General features: G+C 30.6%; 1 protein-coding gene across 4 annotated transcripts in view; it reads left to right on the top strand.

The window, feature by feature from the left end:
• Positions 1-11,558, top strand: part of LOC127701557 (uncharacterized) — a 29,353-nt gene extending 17,795 nt beyond the window's left edge. For 2 of the 4 annotated variants that reach the window (XM_052205492.1, XM_052205493.1), the window contains one exon: positions 6,855-11,558. In XM_052205492.1, coding sequence (XP_052061452.1) covers positions 6,855-7,019 — 165 coding nt within the window. In that variant the 3' untranslated portion in view covers positions 7,020-11,558. Of the gene's footprint in view, positions 1-4,264; positions 4,301-6,854 lie in introns of all 4 variants that reach the window. The other 2 variants (XM_052205491.1, XM_052205494.1) reach the window with 2 other exon arrangements.
• The last annotated feature ends 743 nt before the right edge of the window (positions 11,559-12,301 follow it).

A 12,301-nucleotide genomic window follows, 5' to 3' on the forward strand; every position in this document is an offset into this window, starting at 1 on the left:
GAAGGTTAAACACCATAGGACATCCCTATATTGTTTTAGTTTCCCACTGGAGGTTAAACACCATAGGACATCCCTATATTGTTTTAGTTTCCCACTGGAGGTTAAACACCATAGGACATCCCTTTATTGTTTTAGTTTCCCACTGAAGGTTAAACACCATAGGACATCCCTATATTGTTTTAGTTTCCCACTGGAGGTTAAACACCATGAACATCCCAATATTGTTTTAGTTTCCCACTGGAGGTTAAACACGATAGGACATCCCTATATTGTTTTAGTTTCCCACTGGAGGTTAAACACCATAGGACATCCCTATATTGTTTTAGTTTCCCATTGGAGGTTAAACACCATGGGACATCCCTATATTGTTTTAGTTCCCCACTGGAGGTTAAACACCATAGAACATCCCTATATTGTTTTAGTTCCCCACTGGAGGTTAAACACCATAGAACATCACTATATTGTTTTAGTTCCCCGCTGGAGGTAAAACACCATAGGACATCCCTATATTGTTTTAGTTTCCCACTGGAGGTTAAACACCATGAACATCCCTATATTGTTTTAGTTCCCCACTGGAGGTTAAAGACCATAGGACATCCCTATATTGTTTTAGTTTCCCACTGGAGGTTAAACACCATGAACATCCCTATATTGTTTTAGTTCCCCACTGGAGGTTAAACACCATAGGACATCCCTATATTGTTTTAGTTTCCCACTGGAGGTTAAACGCCATAGGACATCCCTATATTGTTTTAGTTTCCCACTGGAGGTTAAACACTAATCAATAATTATCATAAAAAAGTGAGATTCTCATGGGCATCCCTATACTGTTTCTTTTGGGTTGTTCTATTCATTTTTGTTGTATTTTACCCTTTAAATGTTTCAACAAGATTATTCAGGTTCCAGATTCAGAAATCAGTTGATTTGTTGGAGATGTTCGATCAACTTCTGAGCATGCTTTTATGCATTGTTTAATTGGTATTTGTATGGAAATCTAATATGTTCATTCTGAAGAATTATAACAAAAAGTTCATCAAAACAATAAAGTTCCAGCCAAGCATACTCTCACACATGGTTCACTTACTGTACATCATGACAAATTGATAAAATTTCAATAGGTTTTGACTTCCTATAAATTCATACTAGAAGCATATCTGTTTTATATTATCACCTGCTCCATCAGCTTTCAACCCAGAGCCTGCAAACTTTTTACAAGGATTGTTTATATATTGAAAATGTGCAACACAGTTTGTGTACATATTTGGATAATTTTTCGCAGATTATCTACATGGTGAAACTTTGTCAGTTTTCAGCAGCATCTTGAAGGTGTGTTCTAATTATTTTTGAAAGATTTGTAGCCAATTTCTGTGGAAGACATTGGGTTTCCTTAGTTATGAAAATTTGTAGAAATAGTAGATATTATCTTTTCTTCCTGGCACAAATAAAATGCCTACCATGTTAAAATGAGCATTGAGCATGGCATGAAAGAATTATTTCGATTCTAATAGGAAAATCCAGAACTTTTGTACTTCAAAGCATATCTTTAAGACATGCTCAAAAGGCAGCTGTTTTCTTTGGAACAAAAACATTCTGGAAAACCAGCCAGTTAAAAAAATAACAGAGACATGTAAAGTTACTTTCAGAAGGATTTATTTAAAATCCTAGAAAGCAACACCAACAAAAATGTCCATTTCGATCCTAAGCATTATTCAAAATACAACTAACAGTGCAGTTTTAATTGTGACACCAAGCACTTGCACCCTATGTTCTATTGTAATTAGAACATGGCTTTGTTTACAAGGCAAAGAAGAGGGTCATATTAGAATTAAGATATAGATCAAAAGAATGATGTCATCTACATTTCACGGTTTAATGGGCACATTAGGGGTGTTATTACTGGAACAGGAACTGCTGCCCCTTCTGGAACACCTGCTTTAAGGTTTTTGCTGGGATTCTTGTTGCCCAATCATTTTTTTATTGGACTGTTGTTAGTCTGTCTTTTTTTTTTTGGTCATGGTGTAGTGTTAAAGAAATTTTTTCCCCTAATTTTAACTTTTGGTTGAATGTCAGGTTGAAGGTAAAAATGTAGTTTGATGTGGTATGTAACTACGTCTATAATTGCAGCAAGATAATGAACAATACAAAATGTATGTCAAAAGTATGATGTGACTTAAATTTGAGGGTCCTTTGATCACAAGTATGCTTTTGGTTGAAGTTTAGGTTGAAGGTATTTAATGTGAGAAGGTATCAATGTGAAACTTCATCCATAAAATATGTGTATATAACCAGAGCATAAGACAAAAGGAGGAGAGAGATATAGTTTTATCCCTGTCTGTTCATATGTCCATCCCAGGAAAGTTTTGTCACTTTTTTCTCAGGAACTTCAAATGAGAGCTTCCTGAAATGCGTTATCAGGCTTTATGTGGGCATGCTACACTGTGAGAGGCGTTTTTAGATTAATTGCTCATCAACTTCCTGTTTACTGAATTTCTAACAGGCAATGATCATGTATGAAAACTTATATTTTCTAACAGGCAATGACCATGTATGAAAACTTATATTTTCTAACAGGCAATGACCATGTATGAAAACTTATATCTTCTAACAGGCAATGACCGTGTATGAAAACTTATATTTTCTAAAAGGCAATGACCATGTATGAAAACTTATATTTTCTAACAGGCAATGACCATGTATGAAAACTTATATTTTCTAACAGGCAATGACCATGTATGAAATTTTCGTAGCATTTTTCCAGGGAACTACAATTAATAGCTCACTAAAATTTGTTATCAGGCTGCATTTGAACATATTTCCATATACATTGCCCTTTAACTTTTTGTTTACTGACCACTTAAAGCAAGGGTATTATAATGAGCAACACAGTTCTACTTGTTTGTCCTAAATTTATCGATCAATGATCAGGGTTAAAGTTTAGGATAAAGATAGTTAAAAATAAAGTACATCCATTTTTAACATACAACTGCAAGAATATATCCATGAATTCTACTACACAAATAAATATGTTAAAGATATTGACTTGCTTGCATGCTACACACTACTGTAAAATATCTTTGGGTCTAAAGACACATTCGGGTACTGTAGATTCAGAAGTTTTTACGAAGTTTTTATTAAAGCGAAATTTGCAATGCAAAAGGTTTCACAAAAATAAAAACTTGCATTTTGAATATTGAAAGTTTTTTTCCATGCAGCATTTTCTGATATCAATCAATTGTATTAATACATGCATGGAAAAAAATTCTGAATAAAAAGTAATTTTGCTTTCTAGTGTTTTTTGAAAACACTTGAGGCCTTAGATATTTATTCACAACACAATGTCGTCATGAATATGCATGAAATATTTGCCACTGGACATTAAGCAAGCAAAAATCATCAATCACAAAAAAAATTGCATAATGCCAAAAAATATATATAAATTAAACCAGTTTAAAATATTGAACAGAGTCATGATTCTGCTACATGCTTATTTCATCCAAAATAGATTTAAAGCAAAATTACTACAGGTAAATCATTTAAAACCATAAAAATATGAACCTTGCATCTTAAGTAAATACAGATAAGGCTAGTTTGCAGATCTGCAATATCTTTTTTACTTCTAGAATTAATGATTAAGCTTTATAAACTGTTGTGTAAAAACTAACAAAATTATGAACAACTTAACATGGGTAATAGCTACCTGCTCTAGAGAAAAAATAATTTATGTTTTAAAGTTTGCAGAATATTGTCCATTTCGACATTGATATGAATACATGAAATCTATTATGACCTTTGAATTGTAAAATTATGTAAAAGTAATGGCAGATTTTAATGTTTTATTGGAAGACTAGAAGATTGAATTATTTGCAAAAATTACAATTTTACAAAAACTATTAGGTTTTTGAATTTACCAAAATCATTACACAAGTCAAGATGTAAATACAGAAATTCCTAACAATTGAATAAACAGTACACATAACTCAAGATGCTAGACTTACAAAATTGTACTTTTGTAAAAAGAAATTTTAAATTAAAAAAAAAGTTTTGATACTCTTTTGAATCACAGTTTTAATGCATGCAAAAAAAAAAGTTGTTCATTTCTTCTGAGTTTTATGTAAGCTTGAGAATTTCTGTGATGAAAATGAAGGTTGAATTTTATTCTAGCTAGATATACACAATATTTCACATAACAATTAACTGAACAATTTTAATTTTAGTAATGCAGCTTGCTGGATGTCCTAAAATTATTTTTTACTTGTTTTTTTAGCTAGTCCCAAGATCTAGACTTGTTTATGTTGTCCAGGTAACAGCAGATTCCTATAGTTAGCTCCCCTTTGCACGTTTTTCACTGCTTATTATTTTGTCATTAATGTGTACAAGCAGGCGTTTGACTTAACATGACATTTCTTTATGTTTCAGGAAATTAAGTTTCCAAAGTTCAGCAAATTTTGGAAATTGTAATTCAAGTTTATTTTGTTGTTTTCCCTTTCATATGAATTCCCATAAATACCAGTTTCATGTTATGTGTAGAAGTCTGCTTGTACAAGTTATCACTTGAATTATTTAACAATACCATTTGTATATAATTAACTTTCAAAAATCAATCGAAATATATGGTAAGTGTAGAAGATTTGATTTTATTATATGTGTAAAGAGTAAATTCAGAACTAATGCATTTTTTTAATGAATATGAAAAATGTGAAAGAACGAGTATATTGAAAGGATATTATTTTTTTGTAATAATTCCACATTTCTGCAATAAAATTAATAAAGCTTGTCATTGATTTTATAAATTTTTTGGATTATTATTTTGGGGGTACCAATGGTATTGTTAACTCAGAATATACACAATGTGGACATAAAGGTAATCAATGTAGTGTGGCTTTAACTGTATATTGGATGGTGCTTTTTCTGTTTGGCCTACCTTGGTATAAATAGACAAAACAATATGAAAGATGAACTATTAATGGTAAAAGTTTTATTCTTTGGATTTATAATAAACTAATATTTGGTTGATCTTTAAGGGAGATGTAACTACTTTTGGAGAAGGTACAAGTTTAGGCCAAAATGTTAAATATGCCTTCAATTTTGAAAAAAAAAACAAATGTTGTTTCTAGTATGTACTTCAGTAAAATATATTTATTTTTGAAACAAATCTTTAGCTACACAGCCGTAAAATGACATTAAAATTTGTTTTTCAATTTTTCTTTCACAGCAATAATTTATACTTCTTAGGACCCCTTCAGATAATGAAAATTATTCAAAAAATGATGTTTTACAAAATTTCATTTTTTTGGGGGGTGATTTTTCAGGGTTGCATAAGTCCCAAAATGTGCTTTTTTCTTTGAGGTTAAATTTTTTTAAAGGTGAGTAAGGTCTTTGGTTTAAACTAATATATAATGAATTACACTGTTGTTTTATTTTATAACACAAATTCTGAGTTACACTTAGCAAAGAAACACAGATTTTATTGCAGTTTTTCATTTCAAAGCCCCTTGATGTGTTTTTGAGATGAAGAACAGCAATAAAAGCCATGTTCCTTAGCTTTGGGTTTTCTATGGTGTATTTTTACCTTAGGCATTTAAAATGGAACAAAAGTTCACTGCTCGCTACAATTTCAAGACAACCCCTGATTTAAGCAGAATTTTATGCTATTCAGAAAGAGCAAAATCTTTATATACAGAATTACTGCTAACCTTTATGTTCATATTGTTCTAAAAGTCAAGTTTACATGGTTTATTTATTAATATTGTCCCTTATGTTGTGGGGAAACACACTTTGCACACATGCACAGCAATCATTCATTTTAAATCATTTGTAAATTTATGTTTTTTTTATTATTGTTATATAGGTAAGTTACAAATAGACAAGTCAGTATAATAGTACAATGTAATTGGCTAAACAGTAGCAAAGATAGTGAAAAGTTGATAAGCATTTTAAATAATTATCAGAAAAAATAAGATGTTACAGTTACATGTATAAAAATGTTGAAAGACATTGCTTAATGCAGTATATATTCTAATTTTATCGTGTCTATGGCATTTCATAAATTGATTGTGCTACTCTAGGCTTTAACAGAGAGAATTTCCTGTTTTTTCCTTTACAGTGAATTCATTAATTTTTTTGTAGATACCAATTTTTCGTGGATTGAGCAAAACATATATTTGTGTTGTTTCTTTTTCATTGGTTGGCCAAAATCTGCTTATAAGACTGCCTGTAAAGAAAATGTGTACTTTGTTGAACATTTAAATCCTGGTTTTCCTTTACCCATGAAATCCACGAAAATTGGTATCCAACAAATAATAATGAGTCCATAGTTTATACTTTTCACTGTCTGTCTTTCTATCCTTTGAAGTGTCTATCGTCTCCTCCACTTTATTTCTTTTCTTTTTCTGTCTTTCACTATAGATCTAACTGTATTATCCAAGCTTTTGCTGAATGGAAAAGATCCAAGTTATTCTTCAGGAGAAATGGAAAGGGTAGGCCTTGATGCAACAGTCATTAAAAAGTTTGTTCTGCGTGACACTATTTAATTATGCATATATGAATTCATGATATTTAAGTTTTAACATCCATTTTTTATTTAATTATGGTACTCTTCAATATTTTTGATAGTATTTGTGTGTACATTTACCCCATTTTCCTTCTTTTTACACCATGAAGTATGTGGTTCAGTAAAACCACAAATATTAAACCTATGAAATACAAACTTCCCATTGATCTTACCTGCTTCAAGTAGTAAACCTGAATTAAAAAAAAAAATGTCTTGTATTTTTTGTACTTAAACTGAAAGATTATCCACAGAATTCAAATTAAGTACATGTAGTGGTTTTAAACTGTATTTATTTTTATTTCAGCCCCGGGTTGTTGTTCGACCACGACCAACCAGCGAACAACTTTACCCCCAGAACATCAAAGTCAGAGTACCAGTCCAGAACCCCAAAAATGGACGACAGCAAGAACAGCCGAAGATCCCAGAAAAGCCAAAAAAATCAAAATCATTCAGAATCGGAAAGAAGTGATCATTTTCCTGACATAAATGACACTTATTCAGGTTTTAGTGGTCATAATTGTACTCCTAGAGTGTTTCTGAAAAAAACTACGGTCAAAATTTAGACCACACTTGGTGCATAATGTGAATGACTGCCAGTCAGATTGTTGAAGTTTATTTATTAATATTATTGTTATTAAGGCCACATTTTACGAGGTCTTATTGTTGTTAGCTATATTCCTGGTTGTTTTAGCATGGTTGTATATCATATATAACATTTTGTGGGTTGTTACAATTACTATTGACTAGCATCAATTCATACTGTATGGTGAAGAAGGATAACCAGTAAAGTCAAATGATCTCTTACTTTGATTAAGACCTGTAGATATAAGTAGGTCACTGACAACATCACATATCTAGTTTACAGGTAAAAAATACCTGTGGAAGACTAATAAAATCTTATTTGGAAGTTTCAGAATGTAACAATGGAATCATATCCTAGTTTTATTTGATCCGTAGAATGGAACTAATATCAGCAGACTCCTGTGGTTTTAAACTTTCTTCATAGAAATGCTGCAATAATTTCAACAAATTTTACTGAAAAAATCATTGACAGGACAGTCTTGATATCTAGAGATATCTTGGAATCTTCTACATCTTTTTTATAAATAAAAATTCAAGACTGGATAATCACATGTATGTTAGTAAGTAAAGTGTTAACATTCAATCACTGTTTATAGTAATAGATCTAGTCACATTAATTTTGTAAACACATCATTGCAATGCCATTGCATACCGACCGGTACTTAAATAAATATGTAACAGTTGTATAGTGTAACAGATGAATGTGTTTGGTCCCTTTTCTGTCTATTGTCATGCCAGTGATCGAGAAAGGACGTGAAACACTAAGTATAAAGGTATGATGAATAGTTGTTTAAATGTTTTCAAAAAGAAACTTTTGTTCTGCTTTTTATCCATGTATTATTTTCTTGAATAGTTGTACAACATTGTGTAGTCTAATTTATGATGAATATTGAAAGGGGCATGACTTCATAGTAACTTTTTTAGCTTTTGTGGTTTATGTGTGAGAAATTAATGTTAAGGTTATGATAAGTTAAGCATTGATGATAGTATACACTTGCATGAGCATCGATGCATCTCATTTACAAACAGTTTATTAGGATCTTTTCCCATAGTCATTATAGAACTTGAATTATGACAATGTCAGATGTTATGTTTTATTTATAAGAGGCATATATGATAGACCCTTTATATTAGGAATGTTCGGATTTTAGATTATCCATGCATTCCATATCATTAAAATACATTAATATATTTCTAAAATATTCCTATGGCAACTGTTTGAAAGCTGCTATTTCATGAACTAAAAATGATAACTGTCCTAGAATGCAATATTTAATTCAGCATATACATATTTAGGTTGTGTTTTTTACCACCCTGCTCATAAAACCCATGAAGCCAATTTAGCTTATTGCTATACTGTCCATAGATTTTAACGACACTTTCTGGTTATCGTATTTCGTACATAGTTGAAGGTGATTCTAGTCAATGTTAACTGTAAATATGTATATAAAATAGAGAGAGAGAGAGTTAAATTATTTGTTGAGAGATGGAGATATCAAGATAGTTGAAAATGTTAAAAGTGTGAAATAGAACACTGTTAAAGGAAATTAGGATAGTAGAAAAAGATATTTATTTTTAATATGATTAAATTTGGAAATTTATACACAAACTTAATAGTCTTGAATCTCTGACAATTTGATAAATTTATAAGGGAGGGTGTTCCAGAAAACAATTTTAAGTTATTATTTCAGCACATCTGTGAAACTCCTGTGTGCTTGTATGAAAAACGTGACATGAATCTTACTTGAAGAAAAAAATTAGAAGTGTGCTATATAATAGCTAGAAAGTATTACCTTTGTGCTAGGTGATCTTTATTGTATGAAAAGTGTGAGGCATTGCTATAAATGATTTAATTGGACACATCTGGATGCCTCACTATAGATGGTTTTAGCTCAGACTAAATTCCTAAGATGATACATGTATTTTATATTAGAGTGATGGATATAAACTTCAAAGAATATTGTGTGTGTGGTTAATCAGTTCGAACTAAGAGTGAAATAGAGTGTTTGAGGTGATTCAGCATAATGAGACATATGGTGGTTTCTGTATGAATTTGAGTTAATTTTAATTTCTAATGAGAATGATTGTGTCAGTGATAACACCATTGTAAACAGATATAACATCTGTGTGTTCTTATAGTTTTATAGTTTGAAGAAATCCTTTTAAAACAAGAAAATACATATTTCTATGCAGTTGAATTGTGACCATTTGTTGGAGTATATTTTATAAAGATGCAAAGATACTGAAGAAGCTTCATATTAGATATTTTTAGCCTAGTATTTATTTTATATTTATAGTACAAGATGTACATGTATATATTTTTGAAACAGGAATTCGATCATAGAAAATCCAAGTAAAATTTAAAGTCGATATTTAAAAGGAAAATAATGATTGAATATAGTCTCTAGTGTAAACAAAATGGTGCAATTCTGAAACTATATTGATAATCAGTTGTCACAAAAGACAATACAATCCTATGTGACATTAAATTTATTGAACTATATTTTTATACTTTTATAATATTGGGCATTAATATAGTTCATATGTACTTTCTGGAAGATAATGAAGTGTGTGTTTATTCAAGAATTTTTATTCTGATAAAATCAATAAAGTTGAAAACATGGTTGAAAGTACAAATAACAATCAAACAGCTGTGTCCTTTATATAAATGATACATCACACTCATACGTTTTTTTTGTATTTACCATATTATAATATAATAGAAAAGGATGGCTATGTATTTTGTCTTATTTGTCAGGTTGACCTTGTTTTTTTTATATTTTTTATTTTTGAATGACAAACATAATTTTTATAACACAGTTATAATTTGTTTGTTAGGGAAAACAAATTATAACTGTGTTTCCTGCCCCCCTACTTTTTCTAGATTTTCATTTACACATTGTATGGACATTACTGATTGAGCACTGTTCAAGTCCAGACATTTTGATAAAGCACCATAAAAAATAAAATCTTTTACCTACCTAACCTATTTTTTCTGCCATGAGACAGGAAATAAGTATATATTTTGGCCTAATCATTGTTATTTCAATTTTTTAGGGTTTCTGCTGCTGGCCTTTTTCAATACAGAACACACCAAAATAACTTGAATAAATGGGTATGCATGCTTGTGAGAAAAACTAAAATTTTTGGAGGGAAGAGAATGAATGGAATTTTCCTATGAAATGCTTGGGTAAAAATGTATAATACACTGTGTAGGAAAAAGTAGGTATTACAATTAAATATATTTTGTTATAAGTATTTCTTGAGAAGTATTTTACTTAAAGAAAATAAAGCTGTCTGAGTGGAAAAGTTTAATGCATTATGGAGGAAAAAGATAGAGGTTATAAATTATTAAAAAAAGTGGAAAATATGTGAGTAAAACATTGTTAATAAAAACCTGGTTTAGGTCATAAGAGTCTACATTGATCTGTGTTATTTATGTTGCCAGGCAAAGGTCAAGGTTGTAAGAGTACATTGATCGGTGATGTTTATATTACAAGGCAAAGGTCAAGGTTGTAAAAGCCTACTATAAATCTGTTAAGTTTATGTTGTTAGGCAAAAGTCAAGGTTGTACAAGTCGACATTGATTTGTGATGTTTATGTTACAAGGCAAAGGTCAAGGTTGTAAGAGTTTACATTAATTCTTAAAATATTTATTAGAAAAGTGTAATTGAAATCTGTTGATCAAACAAATTTTTAACTTAGTTCATTGGAATACTTGTTTGTTCTAAAGTGACTTATAAGAGAAAGCTTCATTTCATTTCAATTTGATTTATTTTAATTAGTATGCCAATATGTGGCTGTTGGAGATATATTTATTCTTAATTCCATACAAGAACTATATTACCTAAAAAACTAAACTTCTTCGTCAGCACTATATGTTTTCCCAAAACTTTTAAAAGAATTATTTATATGCATAGCCCATACAGTCCACCAAATTAAGATAGTTATTAATTGTAGTACTTTCATAAACTGACTGCATGTAAGTTACTAGAACAAAGTTCATGACCAAATGTTGTGTATCATAATATATCATATTTATTTATTTATGTTCAATTTCCAGGACAGTCATTTTGCAAAGAGAAATAGAATCTCTATATCTGGGTATTTTGTCTCATTATATAACTTGCATAATATATATTTGTTATTTATAATGTGTATTGTTAGTCAAAGGGAGGTAACTAGGGAATGATTGTAATTTTATTATTTTTCAGTTATCTCTCTTTACATTGTAAGTTTAACTGGTAATAGCCAGGTTTATAAGAAGAGGGTCTGTGCAGTATCTTGTAAACATGAAGTTGTAAAAAAGAAAAATCTCATTTGACAAAAGTATCCTATCCATGTGATATGCATGTTCATTTTTCAATCCAATATTTATATATTTGATATTTTTTTTTAGAGAAGCCTTAATACAAGATATAATAAATTACAATCTTGTTATACATTTTAATTTAAACATATATATATTACTTTAGATATAATTGAAATCACTCATTATTTGTTGGAGGAAAAAATGTGCAACAGCACACGTTGTCAAAGATGCATAATGGTAGAGTTCAAGTCATCACCTTGAAATTTTTATCTTAACAATATTATACATATTTTGTGGAAAATCTTAGATATGAACAGTAGAATGGACATGGTCATGAAATGATTGCCCCTTACCTAATTTCTGTGTCAAAGATGACTACATCATTTAAATATTTTAAAAAAAATGTTTGGCAATGGGGTTTTTTTTTCCGACTTGTGGTTTTTATTGACCTTTGGTATCTCTTCCCCCTTCAGCAAAGTTAGCTGCTTCCTTTTAGTGTCTGTCGTCTGATGTCTTTTGGTCTGATTTTGATAGATCTTCTTCTCTAGAACCACTGAACCAAACTGCCAGATATGTTTCTGTGAAGGTCTACTTCAAGTGTTTTTACTTTAATGCCAATCAAATATCCAGCCCTCAGGTTTTGTGCTACCGTGTTCGTCTCTAGTGTGGGAGGTCGTGGGTTCAATCCTGGCAGAGTCAAACCGAAGACTTAAAAATTGTTACTTGCTGCTTCTCCACCAACCAGGCAGCAAATAGTAGTAAGCTGGTCTTAGAGTCAGTATAATATGTCTGGGTAGGGTGATGTGTCTTCCTGTAGACTGTCACCTTGTATGCTATAGATATAAGAAGATGTGGTA

This window comes from Mytilus californianus, unplaced genomic scaffold, assembly GCF_021869535.1.
Source record: "Mytilus californianus isolate M0D057914Y unplaced genomic scaffold, xbMytCali1.0.p SCAF_5, whole genome shotgun sequence".
NCBI classification, from domain to species: Eukaryota; Metazoa; Mollusca; class Bivalvia; order Mytilida; family Mytilidae; genus Mytilus; species Mytilus californianus.